The 27,153-nt window shown below is 34.1% G+C and overlaps 3 protein-coding genes across 10 annotated transcripts; 1 reads left to right on the forward strand and 2 right to left on the reverse strand.

Annotated features, from left to right (window-relative positions):
* Window positions 1-698: 698 nt before the first annotated feature.
* On the reverse strand, window positions 699-7,702 carry LOC110621056 (pyruvate kinase 1, cytosolic). Of its 3 annotated transcripts, XM_021765092.2 has the most exons (16): window positions 7,395-7,653; window positions 7,156-7,252; window positions 6,965-7,062; window positions 6,455-6,610; window positions 5,802-5,879; window positions 5,319-5,450; window positions 5,122-5,202; window positions 4,924-4,995; window positions 4,714-4,803; window positions 4,367-4,511; window positions 3,593-3,681; window positions 2,479-2,574; window positions 2,279-2,346; window positions 1,999-2,098; window positions 1,579-1,638; window positions 699-1,092 (listed from the first exon to the last, which is right to left on the reverse strand). In XM_021765092.2, exons 1-16 carry the CDS (start codon window positions 7,461-7,463, stop codon window positions 940-942), a joined length of 1,584 nt encoding a protein of 527 aa, XP_021620784.1. In that variant the 5' UTR covers window positions 7,464-7,653; the 3' UTR covers window positions 699-939. The 3 variants fall into 3 exon arrangements, with proteins under 3 accessions (XP_021620784.1, XP_043815104.1, XP_043815103.1); XM_043959169.1 differs by lacking the exon at window positions 1,999-2,098 and having other exon boundaries at window positions 7,395-7,702; XM_043959168.1 differs by lacking the exon at window positions 5,319-5,450 and having other exon boundaries at window positions 7,395-7,657.
* A 3,016-nt stretch (window positions 7,703-10,718) lies between these two features.
* Window positions 10,719-17,819, reverse strand: LOC110620224 (probable 3-deoxy-D-manno-octulosonic acid transferase, mitochondrial). Of its 6 annotated transcripts, none has more exons than XR_002488780.2 (15): window positions 17,559-17,819; window positions 17,379-17,472; window positions 17,126-17,168; window positions 16,896-17,018; window positions 16,452-16,571; window positions 16,296-16,374; window positions 15,900-16,013; window positions 15,425-15,522; window positions 13,607-13,697; window positions 13,387-13,506; window positions 13,243-13,313; window positions 12,740-12,957; window positions 12,085-12,277; window positions 11,682-11,972; window positions 10,719-11,051 (listed from the first exon to the last, which is right to left on the reverse strand). XR_002488780.2 is itself a non-coding variant. In XM_021763868.2 (13 exons), the coding sequence occupies exons 1-12, from the start codon at window positions 17,761-17,763 to the stop codon at window positions 12,787-12,789; spliced, it is 1,329 nt and encodes a 442-aa protein (XP_021619560.1). In that variant the 5' UTR covers window positions 17,764-17,818; the 3' UTR covers window positions 11,589-12,202; window positions 12,740-12,786. The 6 variants fall into 6 exon arrangements, 1 of the variants encoding a protein (XP_021619560.1); XR_002488779.2 differs by having other exon boundaries at window positions 12,085-12,202; window positions 17,559-17,818; XR_002488777.2 differs by having other exon boundaries at window positions 11,682-12,277.
* Window positions 17,820-21,485: 3,666 nt separating this feature from the next.
* On the forward strand, window positions 21,486-23,834 carry LOC110621707 (iridoid oxidase). The gene is made up of 2 exons (XM_021765993.2): window positions 21,486-22,545; window positions 23,161-23,834. Exons 1-2 carry the CDS (start codon window positions 21,628-21,630, stop codon window positions 23,776-23,778), a joined length of 1,536 nt encoding a protein of 511 aa, XP_021621685.1. The 5' UTR covers window positions 21,486-21,627; the 3' UTR covers window positions 23,779-23,834.
* The last annotated feature ends 3,319 nt before the right edge of the window (window positions 23,835-27,153 follow it).

Consider the following 27,153-nt stretch of genomic DNA (forward strand, 5'->3'; position numbering starts at 1 on the left):
TAAATTAGTTAAATGGAATGAAACTTTCATACAAAAAAATATATATTAAATTCAATTATTTATTGAATTAAAAATAATAATGCTAAATCAACTATACGTTTATTTATTTTGATATTATCAGTTTACATTATTATTATTATTATTATAATCTTAAAATGAAAACTATATGAATAGAAAGTAAATAGATTTTAATATTGAAATTAAATCAAATAAAAATTATATAAAATTTAATTAAAATTTGTAATTTAAGTTATATGAAATCTAATAATAAAATATATTTGAAATAAATTCTATCCAAAATTAAATAGAATATCAATGAATTTATATACTTTTTTTTAAAAAAAAAGTATGACTACTGAAAACCCACCGAGATGGTAATGTACTTTAGGCTTTATAGTAGCCAAGATATTCCCAACCTAAAAGACAGAAATCACAAAGTGGTTTTTACCACGAGCTGCGGGCCTCAAATCATGGTATTCATCCACCAGATCTTGTCAACGTTACGGATCATGGTATTTAAGTTCGGCCCAAAACAACTCCGAGCAAGCCGATGCTGGCATATGCAATTGCACTTCTCGTCTATTGTGCATTTTTTTTAACAAATTCTGCTGAATGCCAAGTCTATGCATCAAAAGTTGAACCATTACGAGCATACGAAATGAAATAACTTTAAATGACAATTTGTAGGGTCATCTGACTCGATGCTAATCAACTCAAAAACTTCACTGAAAATAGGAATAAGGGTGTACTTTCCAGTTTCCACGCTATTCATTGTAAGACAAAATTGATTGCCAGTAGCATCATCCTTAATACATTCCCAAACATAAGTTAGTACTCAAAACTTGGAGATACCTCGCAATTCCCAGCAGTAGAGAGTCCACCACTTGATGTAAAAGCATAAAAAAACATGAAAAAAATGACTTAGATAAACAAATGATTTTAATCTTCGAGCTCAATGATTTTAACCACAGATGCATCTCCAACTTTTTGGCAAACTACTACTCTGTCATGCGACTTTATAACTCCAGATGCCTTTCCATGATCAAGAGCTACCTTTAATACTGACTCATTTGTTGCGCTCGTTGATTCCGCCTGCAAAGCCACATTGAATACCAGATTTCATAAACATATTACAAAGAGAAAACAGAGATCAAATTGCAGATTAAAGTTCATTTTAGGCAAGGTTGCACCAAGATCAGGCACAACAGTTGAGCACTTCGAACAACTTTTTGAGAAGTCAAAGAGCTAGTTGTTCTACCACCAGAAGCACCTCACAAAATACTCTTGTTGGAGCAATAAATTGCGTTCAATGAGCAAAAACCATGGCTAGCAAAGACCACCAATGACAAGTATGCCAAGACTGACTTGTATTAACAGAAAAAATGGAAGGACCCTTTTCAGGTGTTGACTGACAACAAAACAAAACCATCCATCACAACAGCCAGAAACATGTGTTGGCCATTGAAGCTCTATAAATATAATCATAATCAACACCGATAAGCATCAGATAAAGCCAGTGTCCATCTTCAAAGAAATAGCAACAAATTCCCAAGAAAATAAAATCAGATAAACACTTACAGGATGTCGTGGATCAGCAAGCATAGGGAAGAGACCTCTGACAATAAGTGATTGCCTTGCCTGAACATTGATATGTAGGTAAAAATAGATCCATTAGCTTTAATATCAACAGGGTGGTAAGAAGCAGAAGGGTCATATGATACTATAGCTACAGCCTACAAGCAACATTAATAGGACAGGTCATAAAATAGACGTTTCTCAATGACAGGATTCATTAATGATCCCTCAAAAATCCTAAAAATATTCGATAATTTCACTAACAGAATAAGGTGAGTTGGAAGGGAGTTATTGCATTGAATCACCAGATGAATCTCCAACACAAGAATTGAAAAAGTTTAATTAATTTATAAGCAACCATTCGTAAAAAAATATAACACAAGACTTCATCCAGTAAGCATAAAAACTGAGTCAAGGGCATACTTCAAAGGCCCCACTGAAGTTCCATCTCAGTTGATTTGTCTTCAGCCGGGGGATGACAACGGACAGAACAGGCATTGTTGGCCTATACTTGGCAATCAACCTTCAAATATTTACAAGTTTTGCATACATCAATCAATGGAAGTTGCGTGACAAAACTACCAATGTAATAATAATAATAATAATAATAATAATAATAATAATAATAATAATAACTAGTTTAGAGATGCTTCTCGGTTTACTTGCACAAGGAAGAAATAAAGAGGGATAAACAGAAGGATACCTTGCAGCCCTTCCTGATGAAGTGAAGCAGATAATGACAGAAGCCTTAACCTTGATAGCTGCTCGTACCTGGGCAAAGATCAATAATGCTCATGCAAAAACCAACTTGAAATATTGATTTTTTTTCAAGGAAATACTGAATTACTTCAATAAAAACAATCTGACTGATTATTAAAGAAAATTATGAAAAAGCAACAATACCGCCGAGGAAGCAATAGATTCCAAGTGGGTCATTGGCTCTCCAACATATTTGACAGTTTTCTTGAAATACAGGTCTTGATTAAAAACCTTCTCTGCCTACATGGAAAATGATAAAAAGATCAAAACTATAAAATGGAAGAAATGGAAAATGATCCAAGAAAAATTAAATATCTTTTTCTGCTTCAGAAACTTGGAAATTCACTTTACCATTTTGACCACAGACCCAGGATAATTTGCTTAATTATTTTCATCAACAGATCCAAGACAATTGCATTGACTTCTAAGACTATATGTGGGAATTCTCAACATATGACCTTTACCCTTGCAAACACATACAGGGAATAAATATTTTCTTTGGCAATCTGATATTAAACATAGCACACCGCAAGAAACACTAAGGCAATACCAGCTAGCTCAAGGGGGAGGAGTGCCTATGGCCCATATAAGGGGCACATTACCCCCCTTACCCCTTTCCATAACCGAGGTGGGATTCAACACACCCCCTCATGCTCAGAATTTTAATGGTGCATGACATATTTACGGGAGGCTCAATATCAGATGGAAGGATCTAATACCATGTTAAATTTTAGCCAGGCCTAACTCACCCTAAAAGCTAGCTCAAGGAGGAGTACCTATGACCCATACAAGAGGTACATTACCCCTTTTCGCAACCGACGTGGGATTCAACAAAAACTATTAAAGAGATGCAATGTAAATACACATGATTATCCCCAGAAGAGTAAACGACTGATCTACAAATTCACAAAGTACACATGCAGGAATCTTTAATTGCAATACCATCCAAGTTTTACATAATTCCAAGTGTCAATCCAAGCCCCAACAAAAATGGGGCAACAGCCTTAAATGACAAATTAACCAATACATTATTTTAGAAAAAGAACTGTATGAACAGCACTCAATACAATGGTCAAAACTTAGAAAAGATAAGAGCTACCCAGACACATAAAGCTAGAATTCAATTCAGTTAGAGGTAACAGATTCCTAAACAATAGAATATTTAAATAACAAGTTCGCATTTACAAATTAAATAGTTCAATCCATGAATACAAAATAATGTCAAAAAAAAATATGGAAGAAGGAAAGAAATATTTACCTCAGCACAAATCCTACCAACAGTAGAAATGGTTTCAACAGGGTACAATCCACGCAGAGTCTCAGCACCAAGAAGAATTGCATCACTTCCTGCCAAATTTGAGAATAGATAAGAATAAGGATGCATTGTTTGCACATTACTGTAAATGAGGCCAAGCTGCTTGAGGCTTGAGTTTTATGCTTCTGAAATGAACAAAGTGAACTTGAAATTATGACTCATTTAGGCCAGGAAGCTGAATCATTATACATACATACATATATGTGTGTGTGTGTGTGTGTGTGTGTATGTGTGTGTTATATTAATAATATAACTATGAAACCCAAAGTGCAATTAAAAATATAACTATCTATATTTCTAACTTGTTACAATTATAATTTAATTAATCATATTATAATTATTAAAGTAATTATTATTATTATTTACCAGGCCTATCATTAAATTGATTTTAGATAACCATTACTAGGAAATAATTTTTAAAAGTAATTTTGTTAGTTAAACATGATGAGTTTCAGCTTGATATACTGACTTAAATGTGAGCCAAGCTCATGCCTAATAAAATCTAAGCAAGTCAAGCATTGGATTTAAGTGGAGCTTCAGCTCAATGAATACATAACAAGGCCAGTTTGATCTGTTCAAAGCCAGGCTCGTTTAAACCCTTACATACTACACTAAGCAATGCAAAAAAATTAAAGAGCTTCAAATGGTTGAACCATACAGGCCTTGCCATCAATTAGTCTTAAAAGCAACTAGTCTAGTGTAAAATAATTAAAGTACCATCCAGCACGGCATTGGCAACATCAGTAGCTTCTGCACGAGTGGGTCTCAGGTTGTCAGTCATACTGTCCACAACACGAGTAACCACTGCAGGCTTACCAGCCATATTACACTTGTAAAGAGCTGCTTTCTGGAACAAGAACACCTGTAATTCAACAGAGATTAGCTAGATCAGTTGAAGTTGATTCCAAAAGATTAGTTAAAGCAGTCAGCAAAATGCAAGTAAAACTCAAATATAGTTTGGCCTAACCTTTGCCCTTCCTAACAAAAAAACGACCAACTTGCAGAGGAAAAAACATAACAAATATATGCAATAAACTAGCATTTTGGAGAGTGTAAAAACTGACCTTCTCAGGAGGGAGGTCTATCCCCAAATTCCCGCGGGAAAGGATAATGCCATCCGCTTCTTGTAATATCTCATCAAAATGGGTTAATCCCTAAAAGCATAATTTTAAAATCCAGACAAAAGAAGTTACACCACTCCTCTCTGGGAACTTGGAAGTCAATTACAAAATTGTATAAGCTGAGTGATAAAAAGAATAGCATATGCAACTGACCTCAGCATTTTCAATCTTCGCAAAAATTTGAGTCTGATAAAGATCACCCAGCTTGGAGAGGTACTCACGGGCCTGCAGACAAAGAAGACTATCATTGAAGCTTTACCAGAAAACAGATTAACCAAATGGTACAGAAAGATAGCAGATTTTGAAAGACAACCTGCCGCAGAAGCATATTGTCTAAATTAAAGAAATTACCTGCCGCACATCTTCTGCATGTCGGGTATAAGACAATGAAAGGAAGTCAATTTTGTTTTGGACTCCCCAGGTACTTATAACCTGATAATGGAAAATCCATTAAAGCAAGCTTTAAAACAATACACAGGAAATCTAAGAACTAAAGAAATGAAAACTCTTGGATTACATAAATTGTTAAACTAAAACAGTTAAAGCACCTCCTTATCTTTATCAGAAAGAGTAGGCAGGCCAATATGAATTTGAGATGCATGTAGAGTGAACAATGACCCTGCCAGAGTTGCTGAGTTCTTTATCACACAAACCACATCGTTGCCCTTCACCTCAGAAACCTGCTCAGTTCCAGCAAGAACGCAACAATCATGGACAAGTTCAGTTGCCAGACATGCTAATGTCAAGTAGTTTTCTTCCCAAAGTAGTTTAATATGTGCATGCACTTGTGGCTGATGACTTAGTTCCTTTAAACTCACTTTTCAGCAAGCTAACAAAAAGGTTCCACACAACTTTTTAAACCCAATACAGCTTTTTAGTAACTAGTTTTGGAACAATTAATGGTTAACTTAATTATTAACTAAACAGGCAACCCGTTCCTCTTGCAACAAGTCATCATAAAATGGGGGGAAATAAATGAAAAGAAAAGAACCAAACAAAAAAGTTCAATTTCCCCAGAAATTTTCTTGTACCTCCAGCCACACAGATGTAGTCTCACTTCCAGTAAATAGGTATTGACCAACAAAAATGGTGTCCCCTGGCTTCACTGCCTGCAGAGTGCAAATTATTTGTTTAGTTATCATGAAATTGCAAGTATCCATTCAAAGTTAAAACTTAGAATTGGTAGTTTGACAACTATTATCTTAAACCTCAAGTAAGCCCTCACTTAAGCGTCTTTTGCACTGAAACACAGATTATTTCTATATGTTTTGGACCTCAAAACATAATTTTGATAGCTTTTTTTAAGAGAATATCAACACACTAAGCAATGTCTCTGGGCCCCAGAAAACTACAGTTCAGGGAAAGAAGTGAAATAGCATCCCAAACAAATACAAAAGAGCGTGTAAGAGTTTCATTGACTGCAGGATACAATATGTCTTTCCAGTTACCACCTCAATAAGTTGGAAACTCAGAAGTACTTCCTAAGCCAAAAATATGGACTTGAAACATTTGTGGCTCAAGCTAATAGTCTTCATCTGAGCTTTAAGTACTTGCATTTAGCCATTTACTATCACTTGCATTTTCATAAGACCAACCAAACAGTATGTATAAAAATAAAACAAGACAATAACTTCCCAACAAAGTATGGTTAAACGCAATAATTAATTAATGGAGATTGTGGAACCTTGGATAGCCCATCAAAGTTGATGGGCAGAACTTCTGATGAGGCTTCTCTTTTTTGGTCTGGTGTTAGAACAACAAGACCATCTGCCAGCAGAGAAATGGCTGTCTCACTTTTGTTAACAACCTGCAACTCAGGGCCCACTGTGTCCAGCATCACCTGAAGAAGACAAATGATATACACTCATTTAATATCTGAGAACGACAAACGTATCCTAAAGAGCATTACATAACAAACAAAAAACAAATACTTGACTATCATTGCAAACATACCTCCTAAAGTCCTTAAAAATCAATATAGCACATTCAGAAATTTTGCACACAAGTATAAAAAATGGCAAAATTTACAAACGACTGTAAATTAGCATTCTGCTTTCAATGTAATACGGATTGCATCAGGTTGCAGAGCTAAGCTTCTATTGTTCATTAGGACATAATCCGAGTAGTTACGGTCTCAACTTAAATAAACAACCAAATAAAGAACTGAATAAAGGAATGGAAGTGGGAAACTTACAGCACAGAGCTTCTTGGTAACTTTGACAGCCGCCTTCAAGTTCTCCAGAGTCTCCTGGTGATACTCCGGGCCACCCCAAGAAAAATCAAACCGAGCCACTAACCATCCAATTTCATATAAAAATCAATCATTTACCTCATCTAATTCCATAACTAGAACCAAAAAACAAAAACCGAAATATCGAAGCTCACCGGACATTCCAGCCTTAAGGCAAGCAGAAATAACCTCAACGGATCGAGACTTAGGACCTAGAGTCCCGACAATCTTCGTCATTGCTGGAAAAAAACTCTGCCAAAAAAAAAAGAACAGAACTCCGAATCAAAACCAAAAACTTTGTGTAACAAAAACAAACAATTCAATGAAATTACAGATCTAAAATGGAAGAAAAAAAATTCAAAAACGATAGATAGATAGATAGATAGATACGTACAGCCTTTGATGGCTCCAGGATTGAAGCCATCCTTATCGGCTCCTCGAGAAGCAAGTGACTCGAATGCATCTTCGTCGATTAACAACAAAAATACAAAATAATCGAACAGAGAAACAACAAAATTGAACTGAGATTTAGTGTTTGGCGTGAATCAAACGAAGCAGCGTAAGCTTCTGTTTATATTTCGTCCTAACCTTCGAATATGCTCTCGCGCTACGCTACTTTTATTTCTTTGAAAACCTGGTTCTACTAGAAGCAAGAAGCCCTTATAAGAATCAACCCTTCTAGATCTCATATTACACGTGTCAAAAAGTGTAGGGTCAGATTGAGCAACAGCTGGCGAAGACACATGGACTTTCAAGGGCCGCTTATGTACGAAAACATACTGCCTTGGGGAAGGGGAAAAGTGAATCTCCAGTGTCTAAAACGGGCGCGTGGAAGGCGGGATTGAAGGGTAGAGAGAGCGTGGATGCAAGGCCGTATAAATGAGAGTGGGAGGGGGAAGGGAGAAGGGATACACGTGCTCAATCGCGTAGGTGACATTTTTCAGGGAGCTGGTGCACGTTGGAATGCCAAAGTGGAAAGCGCGTCCCGCCCAAGGAATGAAAGGAGAAGATGTTTTTTAGGCTTTTGATGGGGTCAAATCCTGGGGGCCGTCGTTTGGTTTGCGGAAGAGTATGGCCGTTGGAAGTCCCAATCTCTGCAGCCTGTGACACGTGGCAATGGGCAACTTAGCTTTTGGGCATTTTGGGGAGAAAGGTCAGCTAATTGAAGGGCTATTGGGCTAGGGCTGGGCATGTTGGCCTCAGTGCGAATCGGGACCAGGGGGACACTCTGGTCATGTCCCAATCCTCTTGAAACGTTAAAATTTAATCAATAGTAGCCGATTCAGGCCCAAATCGAATTAACAGCAGGCTGCAGGCTGCAGGCTGCAGGCCTGTCCCTTCTCATTTATTGTCTTACATGGTTAGTTTAATATTTTTTGGTCGAAGGGTTAGTTTAATAAAATGGGTAAATTATTACTTAATTTTTATCGGAGAAACTCATGGATTAATTTATCAATTTTTAAAAATATATTAAAATATTTTTAATATTTTAAAAAATATATTAATTAATTAATTTTTAATTTATTAATTTTAATCGTTAAATATTATAAAAAAATCTATAATTTCTATACACTAATTAATAAATTTTTAAAAATCTGAAAAATTAATTAATAAATTTTTAAATTATAAAAATTAAATATTAAAATATTTTATTATAAAATTAAGAGAGACAAATTAATAAACTTTTAAAAATATTAGAAACATTTTAATATATTTTTTAAAATTAAAAAAATTAATTATTAAATTTTATTATATCATATGACTAACTAGTAACTTTTTATAATATAAATTTGTATTTAAAAAATTTAATATAACATATAATATTATTTTATTTTTTCTATAATTTTTATTTATCTTTTCATCCTTAACTATCCTAAAATATAATTCATTTTCTATTTTTACATTATAATTAACATATAAATTAACTATTATACCTCTTTTTAATTCAATTTTATTTTTAACATAATCCTTGGATACATAATTTAACATGAGCACTGCTTTTTCAAACATTGATCATGAGCTATTTAATTTCAATTTTTGTATGATTCTTACTAAAATAATAATTGAAATCAAACTTTCAATGTTTTGATTTTTAGGAATTATATTTAAAACTGATGTTATCTGCTAAAAAATTTGTGAGCTGTCGTCACAAAATAAAAGTCATGCAATAAGAATTTAATAAATGTAAAGCGCGATCTCATTACAGAAAAGGGAATCCGAATACTTTTATATTTGGAATATCGTCAAGTCTCGTTCTTTCGAATAGGCTGAGTTTTGGTACAGAATTACGGTCATATTTCCATTTCATCTGACATCGCGGGAGTACCAATCTAATTGGTTGACAATGTCCATTATCGAATAGTAGGCCACATCACCGCTAAATTTTCAGAAAATATTATATGAGACAAAAGTAGAACGATCACGAGACAAAAGTACGCTATTCTCTAATACAAAAGTTATAAGCAATTCGTTGTATTTTCTCTTTATTATGATACAAACTTGAGAATCGAAATGGCTGCTATGGACACCCACCATCACTTTACACTTTTTTCTTTGCAGATTCTAGCCAATCGCAACTCAATTACATTCTGGCCACGTCATAAATCTAATCTCAATAATATCAAAAGTTATATTTCAATATAATTTTAATATGATTCTAATCTCAACAATATCAAAAACTATATTTTAATATAATTCTGATATGACTCTAAGTAATTTTAATATTATTCTAATACGATTTTAAATAATTTTGATATAATTTTAAATAATTATATTAGAGTGAAAATGGAAGTCATGATACTTGACAATATGCGCAGTTGTCTCTCACCTCACAAACAATGAGGGTTAAGTAGTTATAGTGCATTTTATACGTGATTAATATTTCCTTTGCATATATATGTAAAATTAGATTTTAATAAATAAATTATTATCTAAAAATAAAAGTAACTTGTAATTTAAGTTGAAATAATTAATGTAGTATATTTTTATAGGTTAAAGGAAGCATTATAAAAAAAAGGAGTTGGGTATTTAAATAAGGACCGATACTTTGCTAGTTCGCACATTGATTGATCAAACGGGAGCCATCAGCTAGCATCCATAGCCTCACAAGGTAGTTGTATTCAAAGTTCCCAATCTAATTCTTGCTGCATAGACACCGTTTCAAGATTGATTATTAGGCACCTAAATGATCCTACGGCTTTCCCTCTGTATATCACTTGAGAAGTCTCGGCGTATCTCCTGACTCACCAATTCGTAGCAACTACAATGAACTCATTGATGAAGTTGCAAATCCATTAGTGCCTCTTGTATTTTGAATTTATAAATTGTATCGACTCACTGAAAGTGATTGTTGAGAATGAAAAATGTTGGTGGAGTAGCCTTCCTGTCCTGTGGAGTTGGAGAGTCACTGCACATTGTAAGACTTTTTTTACGAACAAGTGAGTGTTTACATATTTGTATCAATAGATCACTGCTGCAAACGATGCATTATGGCATGCATGTATGGAAATTTTTATGATTTGACAAGAGCAGAATTAAGCCCAGTTTTGTTTTGTTATAAAGATTTTCATTTCTGAGTTTGTTTTATTCGAGCACCAAGTGTAGCATCTTATGTACATCTCCCTGCCTACTGGACTTACAGAGGACCAATTTAAGCTGCTTGAGTTGATCAATTCATTTCATTTCGAAAAGGCGATGAGATTGAAGCTAACATACAATATGAAAATAAAGTTGCTGATAATGCAATCAACTTTTTCTCTGAATAAGCTGAATAACTGATTCAAATGCCATACTATATAATACACAAAGGAAAGACTAGAAGGGATCTATCTTATGGCTGGTATAAGAAATAATCACATCTTCACACCTGCAATGGGAGATGCAAGTTTACAAAATCTTACAAAGAAACGCGTATATGCGAGCGAGGTGACATCTTCGGTGGTGGCCAGAGAAGGTGACAGGGTGTTGCGAGATTCATCATAGTCCTCTCCTAGAGGCGATTGCTCCATCCTAATTTCCTCAATCATCTTCACCACCTCCATCCTAATAAAATCTATTAAAATATTCTTAGAAAAATGAAATGATTGAGTACTTATGAAATCAAAACTTAGAAACATTTTAATATGTTTTTTAAACTACAAGAATTAACCTATTAATAATGAGCATACTTAGATAAGTTTGTATTCATCGTCCTTTTTTTAATTAAGCAAAAAACTTTCATTAATAAAAAAATACAGAAAAAATTCAACATACTAAGTCCTCATTTATTTCACACAGAATATTTTCCAAGAAAATATCTTTCTCTACTTTCTGAGATTGGGAGCTATTTTCTGGTTATGCATCTCTGCTGCTATAAACATAACCATTCATATACTTTAGAAAAAGGGAAAAAAATATTCAATATGTTACCACAATAATTTTGTCAAAAATCCAATGCAGTCCCCCTAGCATGGTTGCAGCTCTGGCTACATTTTACCATGACTGCCATGTTAGAGAAGTTCATAAACATGTGAATGAACAGGGAACTTAGGCATGAGTGATCTACCTTGTTCATTTTGTTCGAGGACGAATTATCAAATAATAAAATCAATGATCAAGTAACAGGACATTAGATCATTTTTCAGAATATCGTCTATATGTGTTTAACAAGATTTAACAACAATGATTGCATTCATGTTCTTACTTGCTAAAAGAGATGAAAGTTGTGATACAATGTGGGTGAGTGACTGTGATCTGCAAAATCTTTATCTGAAGAAAACATAACGAGAGAATATCTCAGCTCCTAAGCGATTGTCTATGTGTGCAAAATGCTCAAATCTTTGAGAGGACCCATTGATACTTCATGGCTCAGTCTAATCTGCAACACCGTGAAGCTGAAGGGAATCTCTGTGTGATAGAAAGTTAGCTGGAGGAAGTAAAGAAGAAACTGTCCTCAGATGTTCCTTCTGGCCGCTGAGTGATCATGGTAGCGAAGCTGCTAAAATTTTTGTTATTAGAGCAGATTACTTGAACCCCCAAATTTTCAGGCAGCTGCTAGACCAAGCATATAGATTATAATCATAACAAAATGGTCCTATGGCTTATACCGTGTGCCCAGTTTCTGTTCAAAGATATAATCTGTTTGCAGATGTGAGCTAAGTTCTCTCACTCATCGAACGATTCAATGCTACTTCCTCAAGGGTTAAAGCTCCAGAGATGGCAGTTCTGCAGCACAGTGAATGTGGGAGATTAGCACTGTCCAATGGACATCGGTGAAAAAGCATTGCTGCCTTGTGGATTCTGTAACAGATAAAGCACCGCACAATTACATATACAAAATATTTAGGAAGAGACAGGAAGACCAAGGGAAACAAATGAACTATCTTTGAATTGTTCTTCAAATATTGTCTTCAAAAGCAAGCAGACATGAAGGAATAAAATGGCAGTACATTACATGGTTTAGCAGTAAAACAGAAAGAAAACATGTGTAATATAACTAGAAAGAAAACATATTTGGTTTTGCAACTTGCCAGAGAAGCTTTGCTTCATTATTTACTACAGCCAAAAGTTTTCTTAATCAAACACGTACACTCAAGGGGTCAAAGGTGCTAACAAAATGGGACTGTACTAAGGTTTGTGCAACTTCGAATAAATGGATTGAGCTGCCATATACATGATGAATATTAAGTTTTTTGCTAATTGATTCCAAGTATCTCTGGGGCTTCTTTCATGAAAACTTTCATGCTGGAGGCAAAGACAAACCTCATTTTCACAATTGATTTGCTGTATGCCAGTCTTCATTAACTTTCTCATGAAGATATTTCCAGAACATGAAAATTTAGCAGGTTCCAGACATTAGCAATAATGCCACTGGAAAGAGCATGAAATGCTTGTTTTGCAGCCATTCGCCGTGCGTCTAGTAGTTTGGCATCATTAAGGAGCTCCTTAATAGCTTCTTCAAGCTCTAAGGTACCAGATACCTAAATGAGCAGTACCAAGAAAAGATTTCAATTAGCCCTTCCTGCCCACCCCAGGAAAAAAATATGGCATTTCCTACCAAGCCAAAATTTTTTCTCTTAAATAACCATATGAAATAAAATAAAATAAAATAAAAAGATACAAGGTGTTCATCTATCTTCGAGTTTCATCATATTGTGGACACATTTATATATTATTTTAGAAAATAGATTTAAATAAGTCTCCACTTCCAAATAAAATGTTTCATTTGAAATGTAAGAACAAACACGTTATGGAATTCTTCAAACCTGAGTGATTGATAAGGGATTTAAGCGTTGCATTTCCTTTACCATGTGTGAGAAATGGCCAACATGATGACCTGAAAGTATCCACAGCAAGCCTCTAATAAGATGATGTTATGAAAAAAATAAGCCATAAGAATAACCATTCACCAGTTAAAACTGCACAGCCAGCTGCTGCAGCTTCTGATATATTATGGCCAGCTAAACCAGGGAAAAAGGAACCTCCAATTACAGCTACTGCAGATAAACTGTACAAACATCTCAGTTCACCTACATATGAGTTTAGAAAATATATGAAGGCATCAGTAGTCCATGGTGGAAAGACAGAAAGAATTTGTGGGAAAAGGAAAAAAAATTGAAAATTTCTGACCTAATGTATCCACCATGTAAATTTGTGTTCCTGGCATAATCCTTCGATGTTGAGACCTCAAAGCTACATTTAGCCCTTCTTTCTGCAATTCCTGCAATTAAATTTAAGGATAAATGTAATAACTAATTTGGTGAAGTCCATAATAGAGTTGAAATCTATTGAAGACCATTAAAAAGGCATGCTATTTTCTTTGGCTTGAAAGAGTCAATTCACTTGATAATTCATCAATTCATTAATTGAAGAATTATACTGACAATAAAATCCAAACTAAATTTCCCTGTACCAGTTTACTTTGTAAAAATCACAAAATGCTAATCATTATTCTTTCTCTAAAAAGAATAGTTCTTAGTCAATTATACATTGAGTTTATATTCCTCTGTTCCCTCCCGAGTCTTTCTAGAAAGAGAAAACTCTCCTGTCCTTCTGTTGTTTCCCCTGAGGTGTAGTTCTTCAACTGCAGGTTTCTACGGTCTCCCCAGCTCCTTCCCAGCAGGGTTCACTCTTCTCCTCTAGTGAAGTGTGGTTTTCCCTCCCCACCTCTAGGTGTGGCTTGCAGATATTTTTTCTTTTGGTTTGGGTTTTGTTCTGCAGGCTATGCGTTCTTGTGAGGGACTTAGAGCCTGCTTGTTCTGGGAAAGAAAATCAGTGGGTTTAGGGATAGATATCTCTTTGGGTCATATACCATGCTTGCATGCCACTAATGGTGACATCACCCTCAAGGCTTCAATCTGTCAAAGAGCTCTGCATATCACCCTCTCTAGGCCGATCTGAAGCTGTTTGTTGTATCCTTTGGCCTGCTCTGTTTCCTGTCCCTTTTGCCTCTGGTTTTGCTGCTGTTCCTTGGCCTGGCTCTCTTTGTGCTCAGGCTGTCATGGGTTCCATACTAGAGGTAAGAGTCCTCTGTTTAGGCTTGAATAAGTCTTTTACACTTGGTCTGAAGTAGGACTTGGTGCTTCATCTGATGTGAGTTTCTGAGTTCTCAACTTAATCAAGGAAATGAGGACAGTCAGGTACTCAGGGGTCCCTGTTGTTTGGTTTTGCTGTGTTCTTAAATACATGTGGGCTTCCGTGAGTAATACACACAATTGAATCATGGATGGAATCTGGAGATGTTTTTGTTGTGGTAAAGGTAGCAACGACAGTGCCAGGCGGCAGATTTCTGTACTGCCCCCTGTTCTTCCTTGTTTAGTTCTAGGTTTTTCTGCTGCATGGGTCTTAGGCGGTTAGGCCTTTCTCTGTTTTGAAGCTCTAGTTGCTAAGCTTTCAGAAGCTTTTTGTCTCGTCTTGGAGCACATTATTGTCTCTGTCCGGGCCTGGAGCCCTTTTATAAATGGAAGTTGGTTATCTTTCGAATGAAGGATATATGAGTGCATTGGATATGTGTTTCATCTTCTTTCTCTACTTTTTCTTTTTAATTTTTCTTTCACAATATTTTCCATAGCAAATTGCGCAAATCTACCTCAAACATGCCATTACACAGCACATCACATGCTGCACTTACCACCAAGGATGGGGCCTGACAACATGTCTTTCATTTACCTAAGTAACACGCTAAACCGTATCTAAGGTAACAAGACTGGCAAAGTGTAATTGTATATTATCCCAATTCTAGAGATATTTGACTTTTAAACATTGCTAAAGGTATGAAGCCTAGTCACAGCAACAATCTCAACTTCGTAGCCTGGTTGAGACATGCTACCTGTGGGTCATTCCCATGGTTCTTCTAAAGGACCACTCATGATAAGTTAAGGTGTCATCAGGGTAACTAGAATTGTGCTATGAATGGAAGAAATTTGCACCTAAGTTTAAGAATCATACCTGAGCAATCTCTAGTGCATCTTGCGGATAACGAGGTACAATTATAGTGACTAGATCTGGGTACATTTGTATGAGTGCTCTGTGAACTCCCAGCATAACTGCAAATGGTTGTTGCAAGTACTTCAATGGGTTAACCATCTTCATACATGTTGAAGAAACTACAATTGATCAATAATACACTCATGGCTAGCATGCATACAAAGAGATCAAAAGCAGCATGTGACTGTAAATTGAGCTAAAAGAAAATGTGTTTAGTTTATGAAAACCTAGTAATCCTCAATGCATTCCAACGCCTGTAGCTTAATATTATTATCCCCAAGTCATAGACTTCTTAATTTGTATCTAGCTATCAGAAATCAGTATGTTTGAAGCAATGTGGTCTAATAACAAGGTAAGATATTCACATAAAATTATGACTCACGAATCGCAAGAAAGATTGATCTACTTATAATAAAGGCAGTTAGCAGTAATGAACCTTTTTCTTCACCCCTATGTATGGAAGAAGCCATCCAAACATGTCTTGAGGCAAGCTGTCCTTTCAGATATTCTATGCTTCCTATCTCTCCACTAGAAGCATCAAATTCTACAGCTGAAAGCAATAAACTGTAACTTTAGATTAGGAAAAACAATTATCTCAGCACATGCTAAAATATAATGTATGAAATGCTTAGGAAACACATATAAGGAACTCAATTGGTATAAACTGAGTTTTAAGAGTAACTGAAAAAACCATGATATTGGTAAATATAGGAAACATGGGCTGATAAACTTTTTGTCAATCATGCAACTTTTTTTAGATCAATGGACAACTGTTTCAACAGTTCTATCTGATCTTAATAGAATTTTTCTCAATAAGAATTAATCAGCATACCATATTTCAAATCGCCAGAAAAGTTAATGATAAAAGGCGGGGCCTGCAGAACCTGGAAGCGAATTGCCTGCATAGTACTCTATGGCAGACAGCAGGATAAGTGACGATGCAATGCAAACAGAACAGAAAGCAAGGCACAGAACATGGCACACGTACCAGTGGGACTATCAGGGAAAATTGAGAAAGCATTAGTGAAATCAGCGGAAGAAGCACTGGTTGTGACCACAACCTAAAGGATTTCATAGACAATCGAGCATTTAACAATGCCAGTGAAATCTGTGGACCATGAACAGATATAACTTTTATTATACGTTAACAGTATATAACCACACAAGTAGATATATGAGATCAGAGTGTGTGTCAAGATACACAACAAAAGAAAATAAGTGCAAAATAGGGCACTTGAAACTAGTGGCATCACAGCACATAGACCTCACAACAAAACAGATCCTCTTCTAAATTAATCTTCTATCCCAACAAACCATGTAGCAATCAGGAAACTGTAATAGAGTAAAAAATAATTATTTGCTATTATCATTATTACCTTTCCCCCACATTAGAATGCCTCAGAAAATAGTGCATATATTAAAGAATACTCACACGCTTTCTTGATGAACCCATGATAAGATTTGGCCACAGTTCGCTCTCCAATAAAATGATTGCATTTGGCTTCCAATGGTCAAGGAAAGCGTCCACAGCAGTAGGGGTATCAACTGGCGAAAACTGGTTGAATGGTAAAGTTAAAATACAGTAGAAAGAGAACAAATTAGCATTTCAGCTGCATACAAAGGGAAACCAAATACAAGGGAATTAAATCTCCAGTTAAGTACCTGATATAAAACACCACTTGGAAGCTGATTCGTTATAACTTCACTGCACGAAAAAAGAAAATCATTTTAGAAACTGATTAAATAAATTTGAAAAAGAGCATGAAATTCTTTTTCTTAAACATGTTTTGCTCACAAATTACAATCTTCAAAATATACAGAAGCTATATTTTTTTTATGTATTCTTTCTCTCATCATAGGAGTTGATTAATACAATTCACAAAATAAAGGAAAAGCAATGGATGCAGAATCATACAATGCAGAGAAGGTCGTAGTTGTCATCAAGATGCTCAAATCAGGCCTGCAATGAACGCAGCGTTTAATCACAGGAATCGCCGCCATTCCTTCACCTGAACAAAGCACGAGCTTTCTATATTATTTATAACAAGCTAAACTTGTGACAAATTATGATAAGAGAGAGATTGATGTTTGGAACCTAAGGAGACAGCGTGAAACCAGATGAGTGGACCGGACGGGCGAGGGAGTGAGGACCGGCCCAACCTCTCAGGCCAACGTGTCGGGTGCTCGAGGCCTCGGCGACGGCGCCAAAGTAGGTGAAGGTGCACTAACGGTGTTAAACCGTAGGTGAGCGCCCTGTATATTTTGTAGAGTATCATTCCTGTGTTTCCAGCAGCAACCATGTCTCACTGAGCTTCTTCACTCCCGCTTCCAAGTGACCGTCGTGCCCGGCGGCGACGAGTAATAAGGCCCACCATAAAAAAGGCCGAGTGAAATTTTGGGCCTGAAGTAGGCCCATTAAATATAAGATTCTTAAAAGGCCAGACCCTTATCTATCAAAGCCAAGACAATTAATTGATTAATGAATTGCAAGTTCATGACAATCATTGAAGCTTTGCTAAGTCTGTTTGTGCTTATTGCTTAGCTTTTTTGCTAAAATCAATGGTTATTAATAATTTGCAATTAATTATAGATAAAAATTCACAAAAGTTAATTAATCCCATCTTAATCAGTTTGAAAAAATGAATAATTGGAAGGGGACCAACCCATCTAAATCAGTCTGAAAAACGACTTGATTATCAGAAAATTAATGTTAATTGGATGGGGACCAAAAAAAATGTTGAAATCTCTTATCCCAAACAACAAAAACCTTCATGGGGACCAAGCCAAGTTCTAAATTTATAATAAAAATTTATAAATTTGAATGATTACATCAACTGTTAAAAGATTTAGATTAAATTGTAAAGTGTTAAAATTTTTTAATTTTTTATATAAATAGATTTCTCATGTATTATTAAATCTTCAATTATAGTTATAATTATAAAGTAAAAAATTAATTTTAAATTTAAATTTTACGTATAATAACAAGTTTTGAAATAATTTGGCAAAAAATCATTCAATAAGCTTAAAACTCTATATTATTTTTTATAGAAATTAATTTATTAACATTTGAATAATAATCCAAATTAATTGATATTTCTAATTTTTAATTTGTTTTATTATGGTATTGATAAGTGGAAATGAAATTGAGTGAATCAAAGCGGGACCAGTGGCATTTTCGTTATCCAATGTGATGTAATTGGTGAGCACTCAAAGCATATGATTAATATTAATTAAATGATGTATTATTTTGGAGTCTATTAATTAATTAATGGGGACCATGTCTCGGTGACCAAATTTTCTCTCATAATCGCATTCATTCCAAAGAAATTTAAAATTTCTTTTAGCATTTATTTAAAAAAAAAATAAAAAAACTCTCTGATATCACGGGAGTATTAATTAATTCATAATCAATAAATTAAGAAAAAAAAATTTTAATTCAAAATAAAGATCTATTCAATTATATTGTAAAATTAGGGTTGTCAACTTCTCTTAAATTCTGGTCTGCACAGAACAAACACGCAAAGAATTATTCATTGATACATTACTCCCTTTATTTATTTATTTATTTTTGTTGATAAATTACATTAATTGAATTTTTTTAAAAAAATTAAATACGTGCTCTCCGCATATATAAATCTTATTGATGAGAATTCGATTTTTTTCTGATCAAAATCAAATCGAATCGAAATAATCAAAATTTCTGAAATTAAAAATCAAACCAAATCGAAAAATATAAAAAAACAAATTAAATTTTTAAATCAATTTGATTCGATCAATTTTTTCAGTTTGAACCGAATACTGCTAACCCCTACCACCAATGGCAATCAAAACTCGAAGTGGTCCAAATTTTCATATTATATTTATAATATGAAAAAAAAAGGTTTATCTTGCAATAATTAAACAATTATGAGGCGTGGATGCATGCAACTTCAATTTATGCTTACGTAATAAAGGATATCATTTTATAAGAAATATGGTCCCTTCCCTTCCCTTCCCCTCGCAAAACTTTGCTTTTGTCACTTTTTAAAAATGCTTTATGCTATAGTTTTATTATCCTGCAACTCTTTACAGATCAAGCGAGTGAAGTCGAAATATAATTTTAATACTCTTAGATTGTTTTGTTTATAGAATAATTAGTATTTTGAAAAATTTTTTAGTAAAAATATTTTTTATATAAAATATTTTTCAACGATATAATTTATTTTTATTATTTAATTTTAATTTAAAAATTAAAATTTATTAATAAATTTATATATTTCAAAATAATTTTTTTTAATATTGAATTTACGTCAACACCATATTATTCATTTAATACTAAAAAAATATATTAGCAAGGCTCCAAAAATTAACCTTATTCTAAATTACAATTAAATAATTCATTTATAATTAATGTAATGCATTTTCAATTTAATAATAAGAGTTTAGTTGAATTATGATTATAATATATATTATTTTATTAAAGTTGATATAATCACACAATGAACTTTATTTTTAAAATTAATTAGAATCGTTTGTAGAATCATAAAATTATAAACTGAAATTCAATAGTAAATAAAAAATTAAAAAAAATCCTTTTACATTACTTCCATATCCCAACTTGATATTTTCAATATATGATTCGGTTATGTTATTAATCTATTATTTCCAATTATAATAATTTTGTTAATTAAATAAAGTGGAAGGGTGGAAAAAAATAATTTATTTATCAATTATATATTACTTAATTTTTTTGAGCACAACATCTTTATTCTTGTAAATTAAAACACAAAGTTAATTAAATAATAAAATTGAAAAAAAAAATCATAGAGGGTTTAAAAGCACACAATCAGATATGTCTCCAAAGTCTTATGCAATATATTTATACTACCCTTAAACGGACGCGATATTGTGGCAATATTTCAGTAACATAAATTAATTTACTTCAAAATCATCATTATTCTTTGGAAACTGAGTTTTAATTCACTTCTCCCGAAATTACTGTTGTGTCCCTCCGTTTTTGGGTAGTTGAATAGGAGGATCGTATAAACGATTTTTGTTCTGATTGGCTTCTGGGCTCCTCTAGATCTAGCATGCTTCCAGGCTCCCGAGCTTTTAGGCGTCTGGACGCTCACTAGCCCTACGCGCACTTGGGCATCATTCAGCTCTGCGAGCATCCGGACATCTGAGTACTCCCTTGCCCCATGCAGGCCTGTCGAGTATCCAGCCTTTTCTTGTACGTGGTCCTTACAATACTCGACAGGTTATTCCGCTAAAGTCCAACGGGTCAACAGTAAGAGAATTCAACCAAAGCTGCTACCGCATCCCTCTATCTTGAGCGCTGGACTCCCTCGCAGCTTCTCAAAATTCAAGCTCTTTCTTCACGCGCTCAGTTCGGTCTTATGTCTGTCCACCGCTTGGCTAAATCTGCTCCGAGTGATTTCTGTCCTGGTTGATTTGTAGGCTCTTCTAGCCCTAGCATGCTTCCCTGAGATTAAAATTATGATAGACTCATTCTATATTCTTTCTTTTTTATTCACTATAAATTTTAGGTCACTTTATTATTTAAAAAATTTATTTAAAATTCATTAATTTAAAAACAATTTAGAAAGACAAGTCATTTAATTTTGGGTGAGTCTAATATACTCGACCTCATATAAAAATGAGTTATATATATATATAGACATTAAATTAAATATTTTATATTAAAAGCAAAATTTAATTATTCATATATAATGAATGCAAAATTTACATGAAAACATTCAATTTAATAGTGAAGTTCATTTTCATATAATGTCTGCTCTCTGTATTTTCACCCTTTAATTATTTTTTATAAAGTAATATAAGGGGAGAGTATATTATTAAAGAGAACAAAATTTTATTTCATTTTTTAATATTATCTATCTATATGTATTAATATATACGAAAATATAAGTATGCTTATGTTTGTGATAAGAATAGAGAGATTTGTTAATTTTAAATTGCATGAAAAAGAAAACAACAAAATGTGAAGATTTCCCTTGATAAAAGCGCTTAGATTCCCAGCGAAAGAGGACAAGTCCTTCAGCAAGTAGAAGCTTTGTAATTTACATGGTGTTGAACTATTATAAAAGAAGCCAGCCTCAAGTACAAGGTTATCTCCAGTTCTTGGGAAAAAAAAAATTGAAGGAAAAAACAAAAAGCCCTTTATGGTCATGGATTACGAAATCTTGGGACTTATTCTAGCGATTTTGACATGGGTTGCATGGGCAATGGTGACTGAACGTCGTCACCGTCGTATGGAAGAGCATGGGGTGCTACCACCAGGGCCAAGATGGTGGCCACTGGTAGGCAACATCTTCCAACTTGGTTGGTCTCCACACGAGTCATTTACCAAACTGACTCGCACCCACGGTCCAATCATGACCCTTTGGCTCGGCTCAATGTGCACCGTGGTCATCTCATCAGACGAGGTGGCACGCCACATGTTCAAGAACCACGATGTGGTGCTAGCCGGAAGAAAAATCTACGAAGCAATGAAAGGAGACTATGGAAATGAAGGATCAATAATCACATCCCAATATGGAGCTCATTGGCGTATGCTGCGACGCATCTGCACCACCGAGTTCTTCGTGACTAGCCGGCTAGACGCCATGCGAGGGGTTCGCAATAGGTGCATAGATTGCATGGTTCGGTTCATAGAAGAAGCTGGTGGAAATGGTACTAATGCCATAGATGTCGGCAGATACTTTTTCTTGATGTCTTTTAATTTGATTGGAAATTTAATGTTCTCCAAAGATTTGCTGGACCCAAAATCAGAGAGAGGAGCAAGGTTCTTCTACCATGCAGGGAAGGTGATGGAGTTGGCAGGGAAGCCTAATATGGCAGATTTCTTGCCATTTCTAAGATGGATGGATCCTCAGGGTCTAAGGAGAAAGACCCAGTTCCATGTGGAAAGAGCTTTTGAGATTGCCGGAGATTTCATCAGAGAAAGAATGGAGAATATGGAAATAGGAGGCACTGAAGAGAAGAGAAAGGATTTTTTGGATGTGCTTTTGGAGTTTCGTGGTGAGGGTCCTGAGGAGCCTCCCATGTTCTCCCCAAGAACCATCAACGTTATTGTTTTTGTAAGTATTTCCTTTTTTTTTTTTTCACTTCAAACTCCATTTCTTTCGAAAAAATAACTTATATTGAATATTTTTTTTAAAAAAATATTTTATACGAAAAATATTCTCCAATGAAATATTTTTTTATTATTTAATTTAATTTTAAAAAATAAAATATATCAATAAATTTATATATAAAATTTTTAAAATATGACTTAATTTTTTCTTATATTAGAAAAAAAATTTTCGTTGACGTTGATTAATTTCTTTTAGTGTTTAAAATATTAAAAATATAAAAAATATTTTCTGTAAAATCAATAGAGCCTTAAAATAGAATCATTTGTAAAGAAGTTATACAAATACAGATATAATTTTTATATAAATTCGATTTTTATAGATCTATCATCTAAATAGATAGGAGGTTGACTATCATTTTTGGGTTTATATAAATTACGGTCTACGTGTAATTCTTTTCTAAATAAAATAATATTTGATTAATTATTATTAGATTTGTCTCTAAATTTGTGAGTTTTCAATTTAAACTCTAATTAAAACGAGTATATAATATACCCAATAATTTTTTCATTCAAAATTTAAAATTTTAATCAATTTTGTTAATTGGTATGATTTGTTTAGGAGATGTTCACAGCAGGGACAGATACAACCACAAGCACATTAGAGTGGGCAATGGCAGAACTTCTACATAATCCAAAACAACTACACAAAGTCCAAGCTGAGATAAGAAGCAAAATTGGCCCCAATAACAAGCTCCAAGAGAAGGACATTGAGAATCTCCCCTACCTAAAAGCAGTCATCAAGGAGACACTGAGACTTCACCCACCTCTGCCTTTTTTAGTCCCACACAAGGCCATGGACTCCTGCAAGATGCTAGGCTACTACATCCCTAAAGAAGCACAGATTTTAGTAAACGTTTGGGCAATAGGGAGGGACCCAAAGACATGGAAGGATCCTTTGGCTTTCAGGCCGGAGAGATTCTTGGAACCAAACATGGTGGATTATAAAGGACATCATTTTGAGTTTATACCCTTTGGTTCTGGCCGGAGAATGTGCCCTGCCGTGCCTCTTGCTTCTCGTGTGCTTCCATTGGCTCTTGGGTCGCTGTTGTATTCTTTTGATTGGGTGTTGGCTGATGGACTCAAGGCTGAGGACATGGACATGTCTGAAAGAATGGGGATTACACTTAGAAAATCTGTTCCCTTGAAGGCTTTGCCAGTGCCTTACAAGGGCTATTAGAATAATGTTTAGTGTAATTATTAATAATAATTAATCAATATCCTATTTAGAATTCATCATCATCGCGCATATTATCTTTTCAAATTTTAATTCAAAATTTATCTTTTAAATTATTGGGGTCGGTGAACAAAATTATATGAGGTGGATTTTGTTTCAATCTAAGTGCTTGCAATTATAATTTAATCATACAGAGAAAATCCGAAATATTTGGCTTCCCAGCCCACACCTTGACCTTGTCCATAACCTGGAAGAATTCATGCCCTTCTTTGCATTGTGAGTCTAAAATATCTCGTGAAAGCATGAGATTACCAATTAGGTTGAACAACAGTAGGAAGAGCTAGTGATGCAAATTCAACTCTCCTGATTCTCCCCTAGCTTTGCAGCAGCTACATCATCTTCAATACTCCTGTCAGGCATATTCATTCGATTTTATGTACATTTCTTAATACAGAAAATAAGGAATTTTTCATGTGATTAATTACCGTAACATTTGATCGATGCATTTTCGAGGAATGGGAGCAGTTTCATTGATTCTCTTACTGGTCATGAGTTCCACCGAGCAAAGACGCCTGAGCATGCGCCAATAGGGACTAAACTTCCCAACTGCAAGTGAAGCCTCTTCAAAGTTATGAGAAGTGGATACATGAAGAGATGTACGGTCACAGAAGGTGGTGTCATGGTTCTTGAACAGCTCCGCCGCGGCCTTTGCTGATTGTATCACCATTGTGTTCCTAGCTAGACCCTAGTCTTAAGTGGAGCACATCTCCATATTTGAACTTCAGCTCGTACAGAGTTTGGTGTGGTATGGTTCCAAGACCGAAAATGTTGCCAATGATTGGCCGTCCTGGAAGCCCTGGAGGTTGCTTATTTTTCAAATAATATAAAAATAAAATATTTTTAAAATCACGCAGAATTTGAAAATATGGGAGTGTATGCTGCAGAACTAATTTCTAGGCCTTATAAATGAAAATAAAATATATAAACTAAATATATATTTAAAAAATTTATAAAAATTAATAAAATATTATAATAAATTAAATTTTATTTATTGATATTAATTAAAATATATTAATATTAAATTTATTTTTTATATTTAAAATTATATATTTTTTAACCATCAATCAATTAATAACTCATTTATAATTCTATTATAAAATCAACTTTTAATAATATTTAATAATATTATTATTATAATTTAAATTATCTAATCTATTATCTAATAAATTTATATATTTTAAAATTAAAATATTTTTTAAATTTAAATAGTCTAAAAAAACTCATTTATTATTAAAAGATTATATATATATATATATATATATATATATTTGTTTTTTATTTTTAAAAAATTAAAATTTATTATACTGTTAAAAATAAAATTTAATATTTTTAAAATAAATATAAATTAAGAGATAATAAAATTTAATAGTTATTTAAAAATATAATATTTTAATTTTTGAAAATATTTAATACATTTTATTTTTTTATTTTAAAATTATTTTATTTTTTTATTTTAATAAAGAAAGCTCTTCGTCACTATAAGTGCCGAAGAGCTGTCGTACCTGCATGTATCCTGGTGCATGGTCCGTGACCCTATTTCAGTGTTGGTGTCAAATTAGAACCCGTCTCCGCCTACAAATTATCCCACCAAATACCAATCACCCACCAATCGCCTATAAATTATCCCACCAATCACCCACCAATCACCAATCACTCCGACTAATCACTCTATCCCTCTATACATCACTCCCATTTCCGGTCTCTCTATAAATTACTCCATTCATTACTTTATAAATTACTTAAAATTTATATTATATCTCAATAAATTAAGTTCTATTGTAGAAATATAATATTTGATGTTGTATTTCATAATAAAGATTACAACCTATTTATATATAAAAGATGGTATCTAAACAGAAAAGAAAATCAAGTCTATAATTATACAATCCCTAAGATTAAGCAACTAACCCATCTATCAATATTTACTTCCTATATTAATATATTTACTTCCTATAATCTATAACACTCCCCCTCAAGTTGGAGCATAAATGTTAATCATGTCCAACTTGTTACATATATAATCAACTCGTCCCATACAACTTAACAGACACCAAATTTGTAAACCCAACTTCTTCCAATAATTGACGTACCCACAAAACTTCACAAACGGTTTTTGCCATGACTCGACATTTAGATTCAGCACTAGAATGGGAAACCACATTTTCTCAGCTTGTTAAAACGCCTTACTGTGAATAGAATTTCGAATCCGTGAACAGTACTCGTGACTCGTGAACAGTACTCGTGAACAATACCCCCTATGAACAGTACTCGTGACTCGTGAACAGTACTCGTGAACAATACCCCCTATGAACAGTACTCGTGAACAGTACCCCCGATAAACAGTACTCGTGAACAATACCCGATGAATAATTCCCGTGAACAATACTTGATGAATAATTCCCGTGAACAATACTTGATGAATAATTCCCGTGAACAATACTTGATGAATAATTCTCGTGAACAATACTTGATGAACAGAGCCCTAAGTCTCCAAGTGTTACCCTTTATGGATAACCCAAATGAATAGAGCCCTAAGTCTCCAAGTGTTACCCTTTATGGATAACCCAAATGAACAGAGCCCTAAGTTTCCAAGTGTTACCCTTTATGGATAACCCAAATGAACATAGACTTAAATCTCCAAATGTTACCCTTTATGAGTAACCCAAATGAATAGAGCCCTAAGTCTCCAAATGTTACCCTTTATGAGTAACCCAAATGAATAGAGCCCTATGTGAGTAACCCAAATTAACAGAGCCCTAAATCTCTAAATGTTACCCTTTGTGAATAACCCAAATGAACAGAGGTCTAAGTCTCCAAATGTTACTCTTTATGAGTAACCCAAATGAACAGATCCAAATGTTACTCTTTATTATGAGTAACCCAAATGAACAGAGCGCTACGTCTCCAAATGTTATCCTTTATGAGTAACCCAAATGAACAGAGTTCTAAGTCTCCAAATGTTACTCTTTATGAGTAACCCAAATGAATAGAGCCCTAAGTCTCCAAATGTTACTCTTTTATGGGTAACCCAAATAAACAGAGTCCTAAGTCTCCAAAAGTTACTCTTTATGGGTAATCCAAATGAATAATATCAAAAAGACGCCTTCACCCAACACCCGAACGGCAAACGAACCACAAATTTGACAAGGGAGCTACAAGGCGATTTTGGCATCCTCTCTAGGTGAACGGTGAGAGACAAATATTATCCTAGATGGATAACACAAAAGAACAGGAGTCCTGAGTCTCCAAAAATTTAAAATTTGACGAGATAGAAAATAAATCTCTACAAACCTGGCTCTGATACCATGTAGAAATATA

Source organism: Manihot esculenta, chromosome 8 (assembly GCF_001659605.2).
Source record: "Manihot esculenta cultivar AM560-2 chromosome 8, M.esculenta_v8, whole genome shotgun sequence".
Lineage (NCBI taxonomy): Eukaryota > Viridiplantae > Streptophyta > Magnoliopsida > Malpighiales > Euphorbiaceae > Manihot > Manihot esculenta.

Bases quoted from the DNA above. Each gene is read 5' to 3' on its own strand.
- LOC110621056 (XM_021765092.2), bottom strand. From the start codon at position 7,463: ATGCATTCGAGTCACTTGCTTCTCGAGGAGCCGATAAGGATGGCTTCA. The intron at 7,063-7,155 runs GTGAGCTTCGAT...TTGGATGGTTAG, and splicing joins CCTTAAGGCTGGAATGTCCG to TGGCTCGGTTTGATTTTTCT. The intron at 5,880-6,454 runs GTTCCACAATCT...TGCACTCTGCAG, and splicing joins ACTTTGATGGGCTATCCAAG to GCAGTGAAGCCAGGGGACAC.
- LOC110620224 (XM_021763868.2), bottom strand. From the start codon at position 17,763: ATGGTTGCTGCTGGAAACACAGGAATGATACTCTACAAAATATACAGG. The intron at 17,169-17,378 runs GTATGATTCTGC...TTTTTCGTGCAG, and splicing joins ACTACGACCTTCTCTGCATT to TGAAGTTATAACGAATCAGC. The intron at 12,958-13,242 runs GTTTGAAGAATT...CTGCTCATTTAG, and splicing joins ATCCCTTATCAATCACTCAG to GTATCTGGTACCTTAGAGCT.
- LOC110621707 (XM_021765993.2), top strand. From the start codon at position 21,628: ATGGTCATGGATTACGAAATCTTGGGACTTATTCTAGCGATTTTGACA. The intron at 22,546-23,160 runs GTAAGTATTTCC...TGATTTGTTTAG, and splicing joins CCATCAACGTTATTGTTTTT to GAGATGTTCACAGCAGGGAC.